This window comes from Diabrotica virgifera, chromosome 1, assembly GCF_917563875.1.
Source record: "Diabrotica virgifera virgifera chromosome 1, PGI_DIABVI_V3a".
Lineage (NCBI taxonomy): Eukaryota > Metazoa > Arthropoda > Insecta > Coleoptera > Chrysomelidae > Diabrotica > Diabrotica virgifera.
The window spans coordinates 279,931,963-279,957,182 of NC_065443.1; the positions used below are offsets into that span (position 1 = coordinate 279,931,963).

General features: G+C 32.4%; 1 protein-coding gene across 1 annotated transcript; it reads left to right on the forward strand.

Moving 5' to 3' along the window:
• The first annotated feature begins 2,396 nt into the window (after nucleotides 1-2,396).
• On the forward strand, nucleotides 2,397-24,543 carry LOC126879119 (probable insulin-like peptide 7). Its single transcript, XM_050642072.1, has 4 exons — nucleotides 2,397-2,558; nucleotides 7,365-7,509; nucleotides 14,242-14,408; nucleotides 21,990-24,543. Exons 2-4 carry the CDS (start codon nucleotides 7,409-7,411, stop codon nucleotides 22,157-22,159), a joined length of 438 nt encoding a protein of 145 aa, XP_050498029.1. The 5' UTR covers nucleotides 2,397-2,558; nucleotides 7,365-7,408; the 3' UTR covers nucleotides 22,160-24,543.
• Nucleotides 24,544-25,220: the final 677 nt, after the last annotated feature.

Sequence of the window (25,220 nt, forward strand, 5' to 3'; positions counted from 1 at the left end):
AAAAACTTTAAGTTTCTACAAAAAAGTTACTATTACCAAAATTAAAGTTGATGAAAAATTGAATATACAGTTGAGTCCGCGAGTCTTTCCCGTGCGTCATTAATACCTGGCGAGATAAAACACATACTTTTTATATAGCATCTTTCTCTTCCACGAAACTAATGACAAACCAGCTGCCGCCCGTTATTAAGTAAATACATGTTATTTTTATGAACGATTTAGACTCGGTGCATTGAAAAGAGATAGGTACAAAGAAAGACGATTGGGGATGTTTTCACATATTTTAAGTACAATTTCTGACGTTTTGGTTTGTTTACTTTGTGGCTGTCAGTTTGTTGAATTTTTTGCTGTTATTTTGTCGAATTTTTGCATTTTGAAGTTTTTTATAATATACAAACAGTTGTATTTCACAACTAATTTTATATTGGAGTTAGAAATTTTATGATAAGTTTATGTTATTTTACGATAAATTTTGACAACCCTTCAAATAACCTCATTGTTGACACAGTTAGGGAATGCTTTTGTTTAATGTTCCGCCAAAGTGAATAAAATAACAAAAAGAAAATATGTTATCGAATTTTTTTATAAATTGTTTATTTATTTATTAATCAATGATAATAAAAGAATTTGTTAAGCTACTTCAAATGTAGCTGTAATTATGCACCAAAATATTAAAGCAAAACTTAAATTTAACATTCTATTTATTTGATGACGTCAAATTTTATACTATAACCCGTGATCGGAATAATACCCACTTTCTGTCACTTACTGTTGCGTTTAGTAAATTTCCGACTTATTTCGTATGCTTTAAATGATGACGCACGGGCAAAGACTCGGAGACTCAACTGTAGGTACAGTTTATCCCAAACGCTTCTTCTAGTGCGTCATAGTTTGTCGAATTTGGTCTAACGCATTAAGCTAGAAGTGACAGAAAAAAACGTACGTCCCTGATTAATATACATAGAACTTCGAAAATGATGTATTCGTTGAAGGGTATTTCCATATTAAAGCGACTTATACTTATGGATACCTATATAATGGTTGATAATTACAATACTCTAAATTGTCTAAATAGATAACCAATCCATGACACGAATAAAGATAATTTGAAACAAAAGTAGATAATCTATCGTGACAGTACTTTCACAATGTTAACGGATAAAATGACAGTTTTATTATAATTCTACGTTAGAAATTTGTCAACGACGTAGAAATAAATATTTTATGTCATTGGTATATTGGGACATTGTATCGTGAAATTGTATTCTATATTTATTTATTTTTTCCTTAAAATATTTTAAATATTAATATTCTGGCAAATCTTTATATAAATATTTACATTTATATAAACATAAAGACAAAATTCTGACAACTGTCAGATTTAACTAAAATGTCATGCAGTGATTCGCGACATTCTTAAAATGTTATATGACGTCAAAATTAATGACGCGCTGAAAAAGGGGTTTGGGATAAACTTTATTCATTACTCGAAAAACCTTTTAATATTAACTCAAAGTGAGTTGTAGGTACCTAATTGAATGTTTATTTTTTTGGAACAAAAATATTCAAGCTTAAATAAGGGGAAAACGATTAATTTTATAAAATATTCTTACTAAACACTTGTCAAAGTACTCAGGAATATTTATCAAATGAGCTTCAGAAGAAGTTAATAGTATCAAAATTACGCAAAATATTAAAATAATTAATATTTACAAAAAATACGTTATAATGAAAATAAGAGTATCCTTTCGAATTTTTTAGGAAAAAGTGAAAAATAAAACCTACGCCATTGCCACAAAAATTAAAATTCATAGTAATCCCTATAAAAATTGCTTTATTTTAGCATAAGTAATGACCTCAAAAATTTTGACCGGTTTAGAATGCATTTTTGAAAAAAAATAAAATTAAAAAAAATTAGAATTTTTTAAATTTTTTATAATTTCTTTTTGATAATAACTCCAAAAATGCTCGATATACGTAGAAAATGATATATAACTTAATATAAAACAATACCTAACATTTTTTTTGGAAAAATTTTTGGACCATTAATTGGAACATTAATTAAAAAAAATTTAATCATAAATTTTGATGGTATCTTCTTCTGGATCTCATTTGATGGTTGGAAACCACAAAATTTGAATTTCCATTGTGCAAATGAGTTTTTTTTTGGAATTCCTAAGTCGTGTATAGCGTTGTAAAGACTTGGTCGGCTCGCTGGTAGAGATTCACTCTGTATTATATCTATAGGTATACCTTATAGAATCCTACGAACCACAAACCATTTCAGATATTTTTTACACCATCCACACTTTTCCGCCTAATTCTACCAGACCAAAAAAGAACATGCGCGAGTTTTTCCCCGTTTTCCGATCTGGGAAAACTTTCAAGAGTTGAGGGTAGTTTATGAGCAACGATCTTTATCTTAAAACCGACTCTCGTTCCACGACAATCGAAAAGATATTGTGCGATCCCGGACTTTAAATTTTTCCAAGTGATATATGAGTGACATAATACTGTAGAAGGGTGTTAGAGTAATAAGTATTTCATCAAGACATCAAGTAAGTGGAAGATCATGTATTTATCTTCGTCCACTGCTGGACAAAAGTTTATTTTTAAGTTAATATTTTTGGGAGTATATTTTAACGTTTCAATTTCCATTTCGAAAATCATTCTCAAAATAGAAAACTTAATAAATTAGACAAATATTGTTTCTGTTACTTCTTCTAATAATTTAATTTAATTTTAAATAAGTAGATGACTTTAAAATGATATTGTCAATATTTTAAATTGCGTTCCTGGGACGACTTTATTGGACGATGGTTCATTCGATTACATGAAATCAACTTTAACTTAAGAATATCCGCCAGAAAAATAATAGCATGTAGTTTGTCTTTAAAAAGACAACCACGTACAGTCATGAGAGTAAAATTCTCGTGCTAGTTATCCCATAGTAAATCATGAGGAAAAAACCTCATGGTACTAACCTGGCATGGAAAGTATTTGGTCTTATATTTAGTTTACCCTTAATGCTAACACCAAACTCTGACTTTATATGTATGTTATTTTAAAACATAGTAATAGTGGTAGTTTCTTTCTATTGATTTCCTCTTTTAATTTGGGTAACCACAACCACATCCTACTGCATTCTGCCGAGGAATTTGCGACGCAATTGGTTTTATTTAATTTAATCACAACCGCTTCTTTGATTTTTCTTTTTTCTCTGTTTATTTTTCGGTACTATACTTAAATTTTTCAGTTGAACTCTGGGGATGTTAATTTTCCCACGCGTGTTTAGATACAGTCGAACCCGCTTATTGGAATAGCCTTCGTGCCAAGCAAAAGTATTCCTATAACAGGGATATTCTAATAACCGATCATATGTGCATAGTAAAAACGTTTTGGGACCTCAGATTTTTATTCTCTAAACCGGGATATTCCTTTAACCGGTATTCTAATAAGCGGGTTCGACTGTATTTGAGATCTATCAAATTCTCTATTTTTGAAATAAGATTGATGGTCACTTATTCTAACATTTAATGGTCTTGACGTTTTGCCTAAATAAAAATGTTCGCATTTAGAAGGTATTTTGCAAATAAAATTCTTTGTTCTTTCTTGTTCATTATTAGGTTTAGTTAAAAAAAAAAAAGATATCAATTTGTCTGTTGTTTTGAATGTTGAATTTATTTCCTATCGATTTACGTTTTTCCGATAACCATTTCATGTACCTATGATATTGTTATTTTCCGTTCCAACTGTTCCAAGTTGTTCTGTTCCATTTGTTAACAGATGTTTCTTCTCTAAGAACAAATTTTCGTTAGAACAAAGTAAATTTGAACAAGATTTGATTTGTAATTTAGATATTATGTTGGTGTGTGCTGGTTTTCCAAGTATAGTCGGTTCGCTAAACTCGAGACACAACTGGCTAGTGATTTTAGTAAGTAATTTTGACAATTTGGTAAAATTGGCAAAAAAATAATTACCTACTAAATAGTTAATAATTACTAAATAGTTAGTAATTTTGCAAATTTTGGCAAATTTGGCCAAAAATAAAAAAATTACTTACTAAAATCACTAGCCAGTTGTGTCTGAGTTTAGCGAACCGACTATAACTGAGTCTCATAGTCCCAAAGACAAATCACGTGCTATGATTTTTTCTGATGGAATAAAGTTGATTTCATATACTTAATTGAATGAACTATCCTCCAACAAAGTCGTCCAGGAAGGCAACTTAAAAATATTTACATCATTTTATCATCTACTTTAAAATGTATCTATAATATACCTATGTCTGAATTGTCAATACGAATGTGTCAGATAAAATTAAATTATTAAAAGAATTTTTTTAACAAGTAACAAAAACAAAATTTGTTTCACACACACACACATGCTCATATCAACCCCAGCCCCGGGGGACATGTGTGTTCCAATGGAGAAGTGGGACCCACATGTCCGAAGATCAAACCGGTCACACCCCGTAATGGCCGGAGTGGTACCTATCTGACCCCCAAGCTGTACCACCACCCCTCCCCATCGAAGGACATACCGAATGGGGAGGCGTTGAACTTAACGTTACTTTGGATGCCCTGGGTAATGGGACATCCTCTGTATTACTTCATGTGGTTAATCCACCTGTTTTAGGGGTAGTTAGAAGAGCTTTTCTCCCTATTAATGACTTCGTTAATTTTTTACTTTACTTTGGACTTGTGTCCTAAACAAATGTGTTCCGCTGTCTCGCTGTCCAGACCGTGTGTGCTCGGTCACTCAGCCGGCGAATTGGTAAAATAAATTTCGTTCTCCTCGACGGCTGAGCGCCCGAAGGGTGTGGCCATCAAGCCCACGTCTGTCGGTACGTGACCTCGATGCTCACATTCCGCGGCTATGGTCCATTTAACCTACCTGAAGGGTACTTAGTGCTAGAAGGGCGACATTTGTGTTTCTATATCCTGTGGCTATCTCAATTTTTCATTCTTAAGGGTTTCCTCTGTATCCAGCTAACTGCTGTCTAGGCCGTCTATGTGCCGTTCTTTGGTTTTCGTCGTAGTTAGTCAATTCTCTTAATAATCTGCTAGGATGGTTCCTGATATTGTTGAATATTTCGTGTGCTCTATCGTCTATCATTCTCAGGACTTTATTTTGTTGCGTATGTCCAAATACGTATCAATGGGACATATCTAGGTAGGTATATTCAGAGCTTCCCTGATCATGTGGTAAAATTTGTTTAATATATTAATTTTTTGTATTTTAAGAAAGATTTCCGAAATGGAAATTGAAACGTTAAAAAAATTGCATTAAGATGCCACAAGAAAATAGCTTCTGAAAAATATTAATTCGTCTAACTAAATGATTAGATTTTTTTCTATTCTTTATTATTGTATCTTATATTATTTCTTCATATACAGGGTGATTGATTAGTAGGGTAAAGCTCAATGGCTCCGCTATAGTAATAGATAGCAATATAAGCTAATAACAAAAATTTTAGCCACCTTTGAGCTTCACATTACAAAATTAGTTAGAATGTTACAGGGTGTTTGATAACACAGTGGCAGACCAAACTTATGTTTTTTTTTAATGGAACACCCTATATTTTATTTTAAATTCGAAATCCTGTTAATTTCTCCATCACAAAAATATAAAGGTTTGTTATGTTATACAGGGTATTTACAAAGTTATAACCAATTTTGTATGAAAATCGTAACAAGTTCAACTCCCTGTATAAATAAAAATAAGAACAACAGCAATGGTTTATTAATGCCATATTTTTTAATTTCTTATCAAAATCTTTAAGAATTATTGATATTGCTAATTTTCTTTATATCAAATACAGGGTGAGTCAAAACGCAAGTACATTATTTTCTCAGTAATTTTAAATGGAACACCCTGTATTTTATATCACTATTGAGAAGTACAATTGCCGTACTTTAATTTTTAGATAACATTCCCTATGTCTAAATTTATTAGTTTTCGAGATTTTATTTATTAGTTTTCATTTTTCAATGGACCAGTAGCGTGGCCACCCAAATCACCAGAATTTAATAAACTGGACTGATTTTTTTGGGGTTACGTTAATAATGAAGTTTAATAAATAGAATACAAAGTGTATTTCGATGTGTTAATTTACAAATGCTCCGTGTAGAGTAAGTAGCTCATTCAATGATCGTATTTAGGTGAACATAAATGTGTTAAGAGATAATTTTGAACACCTTATGTAATTAAATATTAAAAATATTTTATTAAAACCAGCTTCTAATTTTTTCAATCATGTTTTTTTGCAAAATGTATTACTGATAAATTATGTTTCGTTCTTTATTTGTTGCATTGTTACATTTACATACAAAAGTAGTGTTTAATTGTCTTCACAAAATATTGTATTTTGTATTTGTGTGTTTTTTTGTTAAATTTATTACTAATTTTCTTTGGTTATTTGTTGCATTTACATAAAAAGATAGTTTTTAATTGTTTCAAATAAAATAATTTGCTCTGAAAAATGAAAATATCTCGAAAACTAATAAATTTGGGCATAGGGAATGTTATATAAAAATTAAAGTACGTTAATGTTACTTTTCAATAATGATATAAAATACAGGGTGTTCCATTTAACATTACTGAGAAAATAATGTACTTGCGTTTTGACTCACCCTGTATTTGATATAAAAAAAATTAGCAATAGGTTTGTTCTAGCAAACAGTCAAACTAGCCAGAAACCGTCAGCGAACAGTTGGTCAGCGAGAGAACATAATAGAGTCACCAGTGCTATCCCCTCTACTTGCGCTGGTCGACTATTCGCTGATGGTTTCAAACCGTTTGAAACTGATGCTAGAACAAACCTAATATCAATAATTCTTAAAAATTTTGACAATAAAAAATATGGCATTAATAAACCATTGCTGTTGTGCTTATTTTTATTTATACAGGGAGTTGAACTTGTTACGATTTTCATACAAAATTGGTTATAACTTTGTAAATACCCTGTATAACATAACGAACCTTTATATTTTTGTGATGGAGAAGTTAACAGAAGTTCGAATATAAAATAAAATATAGGGTGTTCCATTTAAAAAAAACTTAGGTCTGCCACTGTATTATCGAACACCCTGTAACATTCTAACTAATTTTGTAATGTGAAGCTCAAAGGTGGCTAAAATTTTTGTTATTAACTTTTATTGCTATCTATTACTATAGCGCAGCTATTGAGCTTTACCCTACTAATCAATCACCCTGTATATTTGATCTTAAAATGAAACTTTTTTATATCTTTTCATATTACCAGATGTTTTTTGACTTGTTTTTATCTTTATATTATTTTCTTTTTAATCTAAACATTTTTTATAACCTATTGCATTTTTAAGACTCTTTTGTATTTTCAGCAAAGACTTATGTGAATAATCATTGCCTGGAACAACTGAGTCTAATGTGGCTTCCGGTGTCGACCATAGCTGCTATATGTGTCTTTATTGATGCTACCGAAGGAACCGGAACGGAGAATGACCTAGATGTAGTCTTCAAGGGGAGGTAATTATATATCTTCTAAAGGTACCCACCTTCTAGTAATGTTGGTGACCGCATTGACCCATCTTATTCTATTCACAGCAGCTCTAAATAGATCAGTTGGTCTAAGATCTCTTCCTAAGATTCAAGCCTAAGATTGGCCAGCTAGGACATACAGGGTGGGGCATTAGTGTGGCAAAGTCCAATTACTCGTTTGTCGTAAGAGATACGAAAAAAAGTTATTTAGGTAAAAGTTGAGGCACAGATAGGACCATAATCTAAAAATATTTTTAAATATACAGGGGGCGTGCGTATTGACAGGGTGACACAAACTTGTTTTTTTAAATGGAAAACCCTGTATATTCTTACATTTTTGGATTCTCCTCAATGTCTCGTTTCTTAAAATATAGGGTTTTGTAATATTATACGGGGTAGTTTAAAAGATAATTACGTTTTTTTGTTAATTTCGTAGCAACATTTACACCCTGTAGAATTGTAGTGATTTGACATCAAATTTTTATTTTATGTTTAGACGATTTTTAATATAGTCTACTGTTGTTAAGCATTAACAGTATAGCGAAATGTTTAATTTTAGTATATAGAGTTGGTCGAAACTCGGATTGAGTATTTTCTGAGTTTTTTTAAATGGAACACCCTGTATTTTAGTATTGTAATAAAAGGATATTTTATGGTACTTTTATTTTTTAAGCATTCCCTATACTTAAGTGCTTTAATTTGTAGGTTATTCGTGATTCTTTTTTGATTTGAAACTTTATTAGGTGGCCGTGCAAATATTCATTCAAAAATAATTTTTCGAAAAAAATTTAATGATAATCCAGCCTGATCTTTAATTTATTATTATTGGATGATATATCCAAATAAATTCGTAGTTAAGATTGTTGGTGCGCAAAATATTAATAAAAAAACACAATATTCTACTTAGTCGGCTATGACACCAAATTTGCTTCAAAATTTGACATTAAACTATTTTTATAGCTCCAGTTGCTTTGTTACCATTACTAATACGAATTTTTCTAATGAGGAACTGATTAATAAGATTTTTGTGCTAGTGGAATATACCAAAAATGTGCTACTAGCAATAAGAATTTTTCATTAGAAATTCCCTGATAGACGACAATCAAGAAGAGAAACATTTGAAAATATACTAGAACGAACTGGACACTGGACACTGGACACTGAACACAGATAAAACAAAAACTATTGTAACTGAAGAAAACAGGAATTAAATGTAATCCTTAATGTCACCGAGGATCTGCATATTAACACATCCGTTCTTACAATCTAAGTATCTAGTCTGTTCAGACCGTTTTAGTATACTTTCAAAGTTTCTCTTCTTGGTTGTCGTCTATCAGGGAATTGCTGATGATAAATTTTTATTGCAAGTAGCTCATTTTTGTTATACGCTCCTAACACAACGCCATTTTAATCAGTTCCTCATTAGAAAAATTAATATTAGTAATGATAACAAATCAACTGAAACTATATAAATAGTATGTCAAAATTTTAAGCAATTTTTATGTCATAGCTAACTAGGGAGATTTTTGTATGTTTGATTAACATTTTAAGCACCAACAACCTTAACTACGAATGGATTTGGATATCTCATCCAATATTAAAAAATTAAGAATCAATCAAAACGGGAACTGGTGTATGTTTTCAAGGACTGATAGTGTGTAAATAAATTTATTAAAATCAGCTAAGTACTTTCAGCATTTTTAATGCCATCATCAGAGCTATCGTCTTATAATTGCAATTACCCCAAATGAAGAGAAAACTTTGAACAAACACATTCTACTATTAAAAATTAACCCAGGGATCTAACCACTGGTCAGGGTAAAAACACTTAAATGTATAAAATTATCACATTTAATGTGTTTTAAAAAATGGCTGCCATTTTTACAATCAACAGCTGTTACTGACTTAGTTATCTCAAAAACGTCAATTTTGGAGTTATCAAGTTATAGTACTAAGGCAACGATTATGTTAACCATGTTATTGTTATTAGACAATCTCTTCATTTTCCGGTTAAAATATGTATTGCTGAATTTTCGTTCTTTGGATATTTATTTGATCGGTTTAGTTGAAGAGAGGTCCTTTTTCAATTTAAAGTATGTACTTTGATTTTTATCAGTAACTTATGGTCATTTCCCGATATTATCCAAATTTTCCATTGATTCTGGATATATTTTGTGGTCTGTACCTAATAATTACATCTGAGTTAGTAAATCAGGATGCATCCGGTTCCCCCGATATATAAGTTTGTTAAAATTTTATTGGATTTACCGGAATAATCAGCAACAAATTGTGTGGATGTGGATGTTCCCGGTAAATCAGGTTCGGTTACAATTTATTGGACTCATCGGACAAAATTACATCACTTTTAGGTTTTTTTTAAAGAAATTGGCTAAGAGCGTCATATTGTTTTTTGCCTCTCTTTCTTCTTCACCTCTTTTATCTATTTTACTTCCCGAATATCTTTTTTTGGATTCATTTTTATTTAACTAAATAAAAATAACTTTAAAACAGCAATATTATGCTTCTGTAGTAATGTGAAATCGCAATTTAATAAGAGTGCAGAGTAGGTACGTAAGGTACTAAAACTAATTATACAGGGTGTTTGGTAAAGAATGGCCCATAGCTTAACCGTAGATTCCTGAGCTTAAAATAGGTAGATTTAAGCTAATTTACCTACCTTAGTACGAAATTTGATAATAACGGAAATACTGTCAAAGTTAAACTTTTATTTTATTTATTCTTAAATATTTCCTGACAGGCATGAGCTAACAATAGGAAATTTGGTAAGCGGGAGTTTTTTGGGACGAGAAATCTAAATGTGTCACCAAAAATTATGTATTGCCCAGAGGGCGCCACATACTTCTTTCAGCGCTCATTTAATACGTTCAATTTTTTTATCTCCCATAATGTACATACTTTTTGAATCAAAATTTTTATTCTCTTAATATTTTTACTTAAAAAAGATATATTACATTCATCTGGCTTAACTTAACCGTTTTCGACATAAACGCAGTTTAGATCTGCGATGCAAAATATTTTTTTGCACAATATCATTTCAGTTATTACCAACTTTCGTACTAAGGTAAGTTAGCTTAAATCGACCTATTTTCCTAAGCTCAGGAATATAAGGTTAAGCTATGTCCCATTCTTTACCAAACACCCTATATAACCACACAATAAACTGAATAAAACAAACTACTGTGTATGTACATATAAATTGACAAAGCTCCCGATAAACTAAATTTTATGTAAAAATTATAAAATCCTTATTTTACAAATCACTCTTTAATACTCGTAACTTCTGACACAAGCCCTGTAAACAACTTCAAAGACATTTGAGAAAGATAAATTAAAAATAAATCATTTTGAATAAGTGCAAAGTTGTTTATTTTTTGAAACATAATATGTTTATCGATACTGTATTACTATCCCTGTTAGGTGGAAATTGTAAGCGTTGTAAATTTTACGTGTTTTGTAAAAATATCAAACGCAGATTAGCGTAGGTATTATGATTGTAATTTAAACCAAATTTCAAAAATTAATTTTCCCTGAAATATGTTTACCATGAAACCGAGGGCGAATTGAAGTGTTTGGTTTTATTAATTCTCCTTCGTTTTAATTCATTCATCGGTGGGTTAACGATGAACAACGTTTGTAATAAAATGAAATTAGAAAGAATTTCGAAAACTATATTGATATACACGTGTATAAATTTTGATTCTAAATAAACTTTTAAATATGAAGAGTACAGGGGAAAAACAAGGAATGCCACTTGTTCATGAATTTTGCCTTTTCTCGCCATGTGGTAGCAAAAACTGAGTACTATCGACTAGACTATCGATTCAGAACAATAACCAGAAAGATCAGTCTAAGTATATAAATTTTTTAAGAATTTGTATCCAGGCGAAGGACCAGGATTATCCGCACGCCACTGGACAAAAATAAGGAATGTTAGCAGTTTTTTGGTGCATTATTAAATAAATAACTTTATATAGATTAATATTATATACCAATAATTGCTAGAATTCTGCTAAGAATCTCCTAAGTAGTTTTTAGATATCATAAGAATTAAACTTTATTGGTGTTTATCTCAATATGTATAAAATGTGACATTCCTTGTTTTTCCCCTGTACTCTTCATATCATATTAATGAAACTTCAACTAAAGCTTTAAATATGTTGGGATTTATTCTTAGAAACTGTAATCAATCAGTTTTCGGTACAAACTTTAAAAATGTTGTAACGTTATACCTTAGTTTACTTCGGTCAGTTTTGGAGTATGGTTCTCTCATTTTGGTCTCCTTCATAATAGTGACATCTACAATATCGAGGGTGACATCTTTTCAGTGCGTAACAAATGATAGGAAAAAGGGTAAGTCCGTGATAATACACATTTATGACATTTATTCTAACATGACATTTTAGTTAAATATGACAGTTGTCACATTTTATTTTCAATTTGGAATAAAAAAAAATCAAATGTGTTTCTTGCATTTATAAAATGGTATTTTCTTTGATTTGTATAGTCTTATAAATTATACAAATTATATTTGTAATATTATTATCTAATTAAAAAAAATTATTTTTTTTATTATGGCGCCATCTATCAACAACTAGAATAACTAGAATAAATGTTGTAAATGTCTGTAATCACGGACGTGCCTTTTTTCTGTCACATACAATTTAATGCGTTAGAAAGAAATCAAAAAACTGTGACGCACTGAAAGATGATCATGAGATACTAATTTAATTGAATTTTGTTTTTTTTTAAAGCAACCTATGCTTTGTAAATGTTGACGTTATACTTTTGTAAAAATGGTACCTATATCCGTAAAATAAATAAAAAAAGATATGTCTTATAATATGCCATGCAAATTTAAGAATTCATATTAGTAATGGTAACAAAGCAACTGGAATTATAAAAATAGTATAATCGTATAATGCCAAATGTTTAAGCAAGTTTATTGTCAAAGTCATAGCCAACTTGGTAGAATATTGTATGTTTTGGTATCTCATCCAATATTAATAAATTATGGATAAGTCTAGATTAATATTTTTAAAAAATTATTTTAATTAAATATTTTTACGGCCAATTTCACGTAATTTTTGTCGCAATTAATGTTTGCCTTAAACCATCACGAATAACTCGAGAATTAAAACAGGAATAGGGAATGCTTAAGAAATACAAAAATTACCATGAAATATCATTTCATTACAATACTAAAATACTCATTCCATTTAAGAAAACTCAGAAAATTCCCATTCTGAGTTTCCACCAATCTTGTACACTAAAATTAAACATTTCGCTATAATAACTTTTAACAATGAAAACTACCTATATTAAAAAACCTTTGAAGATAAATAGAGTTTTTGATGTCAAATCAGTACAATTCTACAGGGTGTGAATGTTGCTACGAAATTTATAAAAAAACGTAATTATCTTTTAAACTACCCGGCCTGTGTAATATTACAAAACGTCATATCTTAAGAAAAAAGACATCGATGAGAATCCAAAAATGTACAGATATACACGGTGTCCCATAAAAAAACGAAGTTATGAGCAACTTCCGGTATAACCGGAAGTAGAGAATAGATGAAATGATTACCTTATTATATGCCTTCGCATTGCAACTGAATAAAAATGGTATACATTTTTATTTTATATTAGTATTACTCCTATAGAGAAACTAGGTCCATTTTCCGTTGGAACTTTACCAAGCTGCAGACGGGGGTTGTGAATTGCATAGTGTAGAATTCCTTCCCCTTTGTCTTCATTGCAGCATCCATCTGGCTTGCATATTGTAGAAGCCTTGGAGGTGTCACCAGGGAAATGGACCAATAAGCTTTCAATTTAAAAATCTTTTAGTAATATTTTTAATATTTTTCAATATTATAAATGTTGCTATTAGGATTGAAAACTTTACCTTTCAATTGCCAGATGACGCTAATCACCTAATCCATACACGTCAGTTGCAATGTGGGGGTAGGCTTTCACGGTTGGTCATTTCGAGTAGAGAGCAGCAGGCCTACGTCTCTCCGATGAGACGCTAATAAGAGTCGAAAATCGTAGATTCAGAGTGCTGGACTGCGCTCCGTATTCTAAGTGAAAAATAAGATTGTTTTGCCTTCGCATTGCAACTGAATAAAAATGGTATACATTTTCAACGAAAACATTTCGTTTATAAATTCGCACAAGTGTGTGTGATATTGCGGTGCCGCTCCTGCAATACTCAGATCAGATTTATTATTTTTATTTTATATTAGTATTACTCCTATAGAATAAATAGGTCCATTTTCCGTTGGAACTTTACCAAGATGCAGACGGGGGTTGTGAATTGCATAGTGTAGAATTCCTTCCCCTTTGTCTTCAATGCAGCATCCATCTGGCTTGCATATTGTAGAAGCCTTGGAGGTGTCACCAGGGAAATGGACCAATAAGTTTTCAATTTAAAAATTTTTTTGGTAATATTTTTCAATATTATAAACGTTGCTATTAGGATTGAAAACTTTACCTTAACCTTACCTTTTACCTTTAGATGAAATTATATTCATTAAACAGTTCACTCTCCAAAACCCCTAACTCCAATTTTCATGATTCAGTTATCTTTAGTTCTCGAGATATTTCTACTCGACTCTTTATCTGCTTCACTCTATACATATACAAAATTTTTCAGCATTTTATAAATTTTATTTGATATTTTACACACATTGAATATTTTAGGACTCACTCCGATTGGAAAAATGCCTGGCATCAAGAAAAATTCTCCAGATGTAGGGACACTCTTATAAAACATCTCTATTGGGCTTGCGAGAAAGACATATACAAGTTGACTAGAAGAAGCGATCCAAGTCTGAATAAAATTGAGGAATACGATGATTACAATGAATGTAAGCAAAATTAAATACAGATGGCCAAAAAAATATAACACTTTGTACACGGTTATTTATTAGGTGATAACGGTTAAGTCTTATTAGCTGCAGTTTTTTTCTTTGTTTTTTTTTGCAAAACCAAAAATATAAGAAAGTTTATATCTGTGTATTTAATGTTAGTTTATTTGTAATTGATTTATTTGGATTGATTTTGATTTACCCAAAAAAATTAAAATGATAAGAGTTCGCGGTCGTTGGCAATTTCATCATTTAAGCGACTCCGAAAAAGGACGCATTGTAGGTGTAGGCATTCTTCTTCTTAACTAAGGTGAGACTCGTTAGTCTCTGGCACTTGGTCATAAGACCTTTGTACCAAACCCTGTCCTTCTCCTTTAACTTTAATTAATAAGTCCTGTGGCCTCAACGAAGGCCAACAGTTTTTTTATTGGTAGTTTTAGGATCTCTTCTGGTTCAAACCTCATTTGACCAGTGAAGTCCTGCCTTACATCACCTTGCACACTGCAATGGCATAGTATGTGTATGGCAGTCCCTTCTTCCATTTCACACTTTCTGCACCATGGATCATTCACCTTACCTAGTTTGTATAGGTGATCTCTTAAACGGCAATGTCCAGTCACCATTTCAGTGACCGTTTTGATCTCTCGTTTATTGAGGTTCATCAAACTGTTCGAGAGTTTTTTATCAATATTCTTCATTATTTTTTTAGTCTGGATTTGCCCTTGAGTGGTTCTCCATTTATTTTGATGATTCTTTATCAGCCATTTCTGAACCTCGTTTTTCATAGCATCTTTAGTGATGCCACAGAAAGGTTCTGGGCCTTCAAAAGTTTCTCTCGAGCCTTGTTTCGCTAACATATCTGCTCGTTCGTTCCCATGCACCCCTTCATGACCCGGCACCCATATTAAAGACACTTTGTTGTCTTTTGCCAGGGTATTGAGGAGATTTTTGCAGTTTCTCACCAGTTTTGATTTGGTGAGAGGGTTCTTTACAGCCAGAATAGCCGATTGGCTATCTGTGTAAATGTTGATTCTCTTAGCTTTAGAATCTTCGTCAATGATTTCATCAATGCAGGCCACCAAAGCAAAAACTTCAGCCTGGAACACCGTTGTATGTTGACCTAGGCTGTAAGATTTATTATAGTTTCATGTTTGCCCAAAGACTCCTGATCCAGTAGCATATGCAGTTTTAGATCCATCAGTGAACCATATTAAGTCCCCATTAATATTTGGGACTTTTTGGTTCTCTAGCTGGTATAATTGTGTTAATCTTCTCAGTGAAGATTAGTTCTGGTGTCATCATATCTGAGTTCATCAAAAAGATGGATTCCTCAAGTATAGTCCCAGTAATGTTTGTGTGGCTATTCAATACATAATTCGGCCTCCAAGTATTGTTTGCTTCGAGTCTCAGGATGGTCATAAAGGCTACCGCCGAAATATATAATTCCAGCGGAGGGAGACTGATAGCCTCTAATGAAGCCGTTCTTGTACCATTCAAAGCTCCTGGTATATTTAGAAGCGATTGTCTTTGTAGGGTGGTGAGAGTGGTCACACAAGATTGCAAAGCCGTCTTTCTCCACCAGAGTACTGACCCATAAGTGACTGTCGGTCGTATCACTGAGGTGTACAACCAACAGATCACCTTTGGTTTCAATCCCCAGGTTTTACCTACAACTCGTCTGCAGTTCCAGAAGAGTCGCTTAGCCCTATTGGTTATATTGGTAATATGAGTATCCAATTGAGTTTCGAATTCAGGGTTACCCCTAGATACTTAACCTCATTGGTTCTTTCCAGTACCTCTCCAAATAATGTCAGCTCACTCAGTCCAGTAAGCTTCCTCTTATTTGTAAAGGCTACCAGTTTAGTTTTAGAAGGGTTCACGGAGAGGTTCTCTTTCAGACACCAGTTCTCTATGTAGTGAAGGGCATATTGCATCTGATACGCAACAGTGCTGGGAAATTTTCCCCTAGTTACTATTACAATATCATCTGCGAAACCCTGGACCTAGATTCCTTGGGCACTTAGCCCATGAATCAGATCATCGACAACTATGTTCCATAATGACGGTGACAACACACCGCCTTGAGGGCATCCCTTAGTTGCCCTCAGATTTATGGTATCTGCATAAGTATCTGTGGATATTATTCTGCTCTGAAGCATCTGAATAATCCACTTGCATGTTGTGTTGTTGATTTTCTTCCTCACCAGTGCACTTTGTATAGACTCGATTGACGTATTATTAAATGCATCTTCTATTCGCTCCGAGCGTTAACAAAGTGTCAAAGCATAATCGACCGACCTGCTCATGGTGGCGGTTTTTTGAAATTTTATAAGGACGCTTTGTGTATGTTTAAATGAGATATTTAAAAAAAATGCCGTGTCACGCTAGTGATACTATGTATTAACATAAACAGAAAATAAAAACGCACTTAATCTGATATAAATTCTTCACTTTCCAATATTGATTATCAGTTTGATTTTGTATACATAACCTCACTATCGCAGTTTATGGCAATAAATCTTTATTAACGAAAAAGAAAATATTTTTGTTGCACTATAAATTACAGTATAAATTAATAACTAATGAATTCTAACAATTGTATTCGGTTATTATCACTACAAAATAAAATATTCAAGTTTAACAAAATAATCCCATAAGACTCAATGTTAAAACGTCCTTACAAAATCTGACAGCGTGCCACGTGACTGTAAGTAGAGGGGAGACGCACGGAGCCAATCTAAAAATGCAGCAAGGGCGACTTCTTTCTGACGCAGACTCCTTTCGAGTTCCGACACTAGATTGTGCAGGCCGGTTTCACCTGATTTCCCTGCTTGATACGCCCATTGCCGTTGGTGCAGTGGATTTTCATTTAAATTGTTTTTCTTGATGTGTTCATTCAAGATTTTTTCCATGGTTTTTAACATGAATGAAATCAGACTTATAATCCTATATTTTTCCTGGTTTGGGAATAAACGCCACCCTTGCCCTTCTCCAAGCTTTGGGAATGTATCCCAGAGCATGGCTAGCTCTAAATATTGTGATCAGGGGACCCATGATTATTTCCAGACTCTCCTGGAGAAGTTTAGGAAATATACCATCCGGTCCCGAGGTTTTATAATAATTTCAATAGCCCATCTGACCTTGTGAGAACCAAAGATCTCGTCAAAGGTCAGCCAGTCCCTTTTGGTTGGGCTATTGTTTGCTTGATGATTGTTATTATCAGTCAATTGCGTCGACCCTGGAAAGTGAACACTTAAAAGATGCTCTATAGCCTCCGTCTCTGTGTCCGTATACTTCCCACTGGTCAATTTCAATGACTTGGGTTTGTTAATGTTATCTCTTTTGAAGATCCTGTTGAATGAACCACCATGCAGGTGACGTATATAGGACGATATAAGAGCGTAAAATAATAAGATTCAGCACTATGCCGTCACGTGTAAGCTGTCCAACTGAGTGCTGGTGAGAATTCAAAAGTGCAGGTAGAGTGAGTACATTTTGGTCATATATTTTTGTACGGCATTTTTACCATCGATATATCCATGAAAAATAATAAGAAAGCGCGCATAAAAATAGTGCACCACAAAGTTGGTAAATTTTTTTGATTTTCTGACAATTTCCGGGGTAAATTTGGTCATTTCATTCTGTACGGCATCAGTTTCATACTGTTTCTATACAGCTTCTAACCCATTATTCCGCAACGCCATACAAAAACCATGCGCCAAGGGGAAAAATCGAGAGTTAAAATCCCCTCTCTTTCCGTGATCCGTGGGGTGATTTGAAAAAGTACGGCTTCGGTTCCAAAACATTATCTAGCACTCAAAAGTACTATTAAAAATAATGCCGTCAACAAATTATTGTTCATTTGGATGTATATTAATAATTATCTTAATTTCAGGGTACACTTGATTTATAAAGCTGTAAAATCATTTGACTCTGTACGGCCAACCACGTAGCCAAGGGAGTGGTCCATGGGGTCCGGACCCCTCCCAAAATTGCCTCGGCTTTTGTACCAAGGCAGCAAATTTATCCCCAAGTTATTATTATTATTATTGGAAAAGTGAACGAAATTATTATATTTTTTACTAGGATTATTTCTGTTTTTACTCAGTGTACGGATCAACTTATATCCAATTTAAAAAACAAATTTACCAAAAATGAAAGTATTCTATCGGCATTTCAAATTTTTTTACCTAGATTTGCCTCGACAGAAAAAGCAAGATGGATAGAAAATTTGTCTGCATACTACTCCCACGACACTTTCCTTACAGCAATAAAAGCTGAATATATATGTCATGGTGTAACTGTAATACAAGATCATATTTGGAACCAAATACCGAAGTTCTCCGCGTAATGGAATATTGTAATATTATTTTTTTTTCCAAAAATTTACAAATTTCTTACAATTTTAGTAACTATCCCTATCACAACTGCTAGTGTAGAACGTTTGCTCTTAACAATGAAGCGAGTAAAAACTTTACCTAGAAACAAGATGAAAAATGAGAGACTCAGTTTATTGGCTCTTTGGTCTGTTCATTGTAACGTTGAATTAAAGCCAGATATATATCAAATAACGTCGGTCTAGAGTCTAGACGGTCTAGTTATCTGAGGCGCAGTCGATCGACAAGTTTAGTGGATTTGCGATCGCTGGTTCGAGCCTCAGCTACGTCATGAAATTTATAAAAGGCCAACGACGCCGTAGTATAAAACTCAATAGAGTCTACGACTTGGTCTGGAATAAACTAGTGTCTGATCGGCCTATGGAGGAGCGGTACGGCAAGGGATAAGGGCTTGCGGCTTGGTGATACTCCTCCATAGATCCCTACCGAAGGGCGTTGACGCCTAAGAACGGTGTATATACGTATTTCAAATAACCAAAAATTATTGGGTAGACAGCTGAATAAAAGATCAGATGTACTTACTCTTTTCTACGGAATCCTCTATTTGGTTATGTCACTAACATCATCAGGGACGCTCATGGTAAAGATACAATGGTGAAATTAGATATTAAAACAACTTACTAGGGTGAGATTGTCATAGGTGGTCATCTATCTCTCTTTACCAGGCGATCTCGCACATGTGACAGACAAAGATGGCTAGACCAATCAAAATGAGTATTCACCAATGACGTCTTTCATATTGGCATTACACATTGATGCACAAAGCAACCATAGCTTACCTTGTCTATTCTTATTATGTCTATGGTTTGGACCCCCCTCAAGCACATTTCCTGGCTACGTGCTTGTGTACGGCAACTTTTTTTTAATGATATTGTAAAATATAATTGTTATATAGTATTGCAGTTCAAAAGAAACTGTTCCAAAAAAAATTTTAAAAAATACAAAAACAGAAATTTTTTAAATTATTGCAAAAGTTTAAATATTCATAGATTAACAAAATATAGCAATTTTTACATTTTTTACTTATTTTGTATGGTGCAAATGAAAGGAATAAATTCGTTATTTCGTAAACCGGCGACTTTAAGAAAAAATCCCAAAACAGGTCGATTTTTATTTTTAAATTATGATATTTGGCATATATATCATACTAGCGACGTCATCCATCTGGGCGTGATGACGTAATCGATGATTTTTTTAATGAGAATAGGGGTCGTGTGCTAGCTCATTTGAAAGGTCATTCAATTCTCTATTCAATAATATAAACATTTACATAATTATTTGTACAGGGTGTGCAAAACTATGTTTATAATTAAATTATTTGACAAAAACAAAAGAAGAATGTATGTAATTTATTTAGAATACATTTTACTGTTGCCCAAAAACAGAAAAAGATAGTTATTTCAGAAATAAACATTGCTTTTCGATTATATTCAATGTTCAAGCCAGCTGCCTCTTGGAAGTTTAAACATTCAATTTAGGCGAAAAGCAATATTTATTTGTGATAGAAACATTTTTGTCTGATTTCTATCAGCAGTAAAATGTATTTTGAATTAAATAAATTACATACATTCTTTTCTTTTTTGGCAAATAATTTAATTAAAACATTTTTTTGGGACACCCTGTATTAATGTTTATATTACATACTGAATAGAGAATTGAATGACCTTTCAAATAAGCTAGCACACGATCCCTATTCTTATTTAAAAAATCATCGATTACGTCATCACGCCCAGATGGATGACGTCACTTGTATGGTATGCCAATATATGATATTATCATAATTTAAAAATAAAAATCGACCTGTTTCGGGATTTTTCCTTATATTTGCTGGTTTACGAAATAATTAATTTATTTCTTTCACTTGCACCATACTGTTTACACATGCAATGGTGGAAAATAGTGTCGCGCACGCGTGATTAGAAATTAAATCATAATATGTAAATTATATTTATTTAATATTTTTATTACTTTTTTATCAATATGAACTTTCAGATTTGTACGGCATTAACTTTTTATAAATTATTGTATTAAGTACAAATAAACTATCTAAATGCCGTATAAAAAAATATCGTCATGAATTTACATTTCGTTCTGTGGATTTTTCCTTGAGTTTTTTTTCCTACAAACCTTTGGACCAACGAAAATGTACGGCATGTAAAAAAAGATTATCTATGCATAAAATACTTTCAAGATAAATTAATTTTGTTGTTTCAAATCACCCCCCCCCCTGGACCACGGAAAGAGAGGGGATTGCAACCCTCGATTTTTCCCCTCGTCGCATGATTTTTGTACGGCGTTGCGGAATAATGGATTAGAAGCTCTATTGAAACAGTATGAAACTGATGCCGTACAAAATGAAATGACCAAATTTACCCTGGAAATTGTCAGAACATTAAAACAATTTAACAACTTTGTGGCGCACCATTTTTTACGGCACTGCGCGCTTTCTTATTATTTTTCATGGATCTATCGATGGTAAAAATGCCGTACAAAAACATATGACCAAAATGTACCTGCACTTTTGAATTCCCACCAGCACTCAGTTGGACAGCTTACAAGTGACGGCATAGTGCTAAACCTTATTATTTTATGCTCTTATATCGTCCTATATACGTCACCTGCATGGTGGTTCATATTCGCTCGCTGAGAACATTAGTGACGTAACTCAAAAAATACCAATACTTAATCTATTAAACATACTCCTAATATTGAACTTGATATTATGCTTTAATGACGGAAGTCTCGATACGTCAGTAATACTCTTTGACTTTTAGTTCCACTTCTGCATGCATTATTAGTGACGCAAGTCACTTTACTACAAACTACGTTTTTGAAGTCACTTTACTACAAAACGTTTTTGAAGTTACGTCACTAATGTTCTCACCAAGCGAATGACCCATCCAGTTTTTTAACATAAGCCTGTAGTCTATGAGAGCTTACCGTCAGCTTTTGGTGTTACCTATGACACCACAGCATGAGGCTAGACGCTTAGAATGGTGCAGAGCTTGGCAAAATTGGAATGGCCAATGGAATGCTGTTTGCCTCTGTGATGAATCTCCGTGTTCGGCGGTGCTGTCTGCCTCGTAATATCTGTGTTCGTTATAGAGAGAGTCCACTGTATATGTATTTCTCCATAGTATTTTATTTATATATTTCTTCTTATGGTCAATGTTCTTTATTGTAGTTAACTTCCCTTGGAAAACACGGCAAGACGCAAAAGGGATATTGAGATTTCGCAGAAATCGTAGATCTGGCTCGTCCATAACTCACGAATGCTGCAAGTCTTCGGGATGCACATGGGAAGAATATGCCGAATATTGTCCAACTAACAAACGGTACACAACATATGTCTAATAAATATAAATTTTCATATCAAATGTAAAACTGGAAAATGCAAAAGGAATATGTGTAATTTATTTTGATTTTACCCGACTATTTTTTTTAACAAATAGCCCAATTTTTATCTTCTATTTTATTTCATTTCTAATTCAAGTCTTAAAATATACCCTACAGCATATGCAACCCAAAATACAGGCTCGTTATGAATAAATGTAAATACCTACAGTATGTAACCTGAAATACATAGTAATAAAAGCCTTGATATAATTATAGTAATAATTATTCTTATTATGTCTATGATTGTAATCAATGAAACACTATCTTGCACTACCCACATTAAATTTGTGGTGTTGCGTTTCGCCTCCCTAGAGCGTTAAAAACATCAACATGATTATTAACATCATATCTTCACATCTTCCTTTTGTCTGCATTCTATGTCATATTTACAACTACTACGATAAGACTACTCTTGTACTTTAGTTTTAAGATTTTTCATTAAGAATGTGCGAAATATGGCAAAATATATTGTTAAATATTAAGATGTATTTACAAAATATATGTTACTAGAAAATATTTGATTAAAGACTAAAAAGACAATTATATCCTTCCAAGTTCTTTTAGTTTTTCTATGCTGTTGATTTAGTGGCCAATACTTCATAGAACATTAAGAAAACTTTAGTATTAATCACAGAGTTCTATTAAATACCGGGGTCCACTTATATTTCCCCCCATTTTAACTGCCTATAATTTCCAAACGGCTCAAGATAGAAATATGCGTTTTCGCTGAAATGTTTTATTTTAGTAAAAGTTTTGTTTGAATGGATTGAATTTTTTATATCGCTTTTAAATAAAAAATGGCGGATTTTTGAAAAAAAAACGTTGACTTTTTTATTGAAACATCCAGTATATTTTTGTAAATTGAAAATACGGTCATTTACCTATCCAGCGATATAAAAATTTTTAAAATCGGTTGTCAAATGATTGAGCAATTCATTTTTAAAATGAGAGATGCAATGTGGAAATCACATAACATAATATCAATTTATTAGTTATGTTATTTAGGTTTGTGATATTCACGTTGCACCTCTCATTTTAAAAATTAATTACTCAGTCATTTGACAACCGATTTTGAAAAACTTTATATCGCTGGATAGTTGAATGACCTTTCTTTCAATTTACAAAAAAATATACTGGGTGTTCCATTAAAAGAAAGTCAACAACGTTTTTTTCAAAAATCCGCCATTTTTTTCGTATTTGAAAGCGATATAAAAAATGCAATCCATTCAGACAAAACTTTTACTAAAATAAAACATTTCAGCGAAAACCGCATATTTCTTAAAGCGTTTAGAAGATATAGGCAGTTAAAATGGGGGAAAATATAAGTGGACACCCGGTATAAGCTAGAGGCCAGACACCCTATGATCTTAGTAAGACAGAATTGAGGCTGGCTAGAGGGGGCTTTTTTAGGCCGAAAAAAAAATAAGCGGGCAAAAATAAGAAAATTAGACCACTGACTATAAGAAAATTTTAAAATATCTCGCTTATGTTAGCTTTATTTATGATTTTGATCATGTAATAATGAAGTTTAATACCTGCTTTATCAATTTGAACTTGTAAGCAAGCAAAACATTAATTTGTTTTATACCGAGACAATGGCAAAAAAGATACCCGAAAATTTGTACTGAATTCACAATTTTTTCAACTCTTGAATTTATAAGTGTTTGCCATACTATCTTCATATTCTACAGCAGTGGAATATGTTAAAGTAGGTACTTCGTACACTCTGAATCTAACTGGTTTAACTTTACGGATTTGTCTGGTACTTAAAACAGAAGCATTTCTATCCCATACTTTTCTAGGTTTATTTTAATTGGTTTGAAGGTACACCTACTTGGGAATTGTTCAGATTGTTACAGCTTTAGGTTTCATAAGTCGTGCACAATTTTGTTTAAAATCCTCCTCTGATCTAAAGTGTTTATAACTTACACCACTGTTGTGTGAAGCAGAGACTCCTATTCTTCTTACAGTTTTTTCAACGTCGAAGTTAGTTTGTCCAAATCACTTTTTTCTCTATTTTCAAAATACAAAAATAATGTTGAAGATGGTAGGCAGAGTTTAAATTAATAATCTTTGATACTCATCAAAATACATGTTTTGTCTTGGAATTTATTGTAGTACAGCCAAATGCACTGCATGATCTATTCTAAAGCACAAACTCAAAGATTAACCAATATACCGGGTGTCCACTTACTCGTATATTTCCCCCATTTTAACTGCCTATAACTTCTAAACGGCGTAAGATAGAAATATGCGGTTTTCGATGAAATGTTTTATTTTAGTAAAAGTTTTGTCTGAATGGATTAAATTTTTATATCGCTTTCAAATACGAAAAGAAAAATGGCGGATTTTTGAAAAAAACGTTGTGGACTTTTTTTTAATGGAACACCCAGTATATTTTTTTGTAACTTGAAAGAAAGGTCATTCACCTATCCAGCGATATAAAGTTTTTCAAAATCGGTTGTCAAATCACTGAGTAATTAATTTTTAAAATGAGCGGTGCAACGTGGATATCGCATACCTAAATAACATAACTAAGCAAAATGAGATTATGTTACGTGATTTCCACATTGCATCTTTCATTTTAAAAATTATTTGCTCAGTCATTTGACAACCGATTTTAAAAAATTTAATGTCGCTGGATAGGTAAATGACCGTTTTTTCAAGCTACAAAAAAATATACTGGGTGTTTCAATAAAAAAAGTCAACAACGTTTTTTTTTCCAAAAATCCGCCATTTTTTATTTAAAAGCGACATAAAAAATGGTCATTTACCTCAAAACTTGAAAAAACGGTCATTTCCCTATCCAACGATACAAATTTTTTTAAAATCGGTGGTCAAATGACTGAGCAATTAATTTTTAAAATGAGAGATGCAATGTGGAAATCACATAACATAATATCAATTTGCTTAGTTATGCATTGTGATATCCACGTCGCACCTCTCATTTTAAAAATTAATTACTCAGTGATTTGAAAACCGATTTTGAAAAACTTTATATCGCTGGATAGGTGAATAA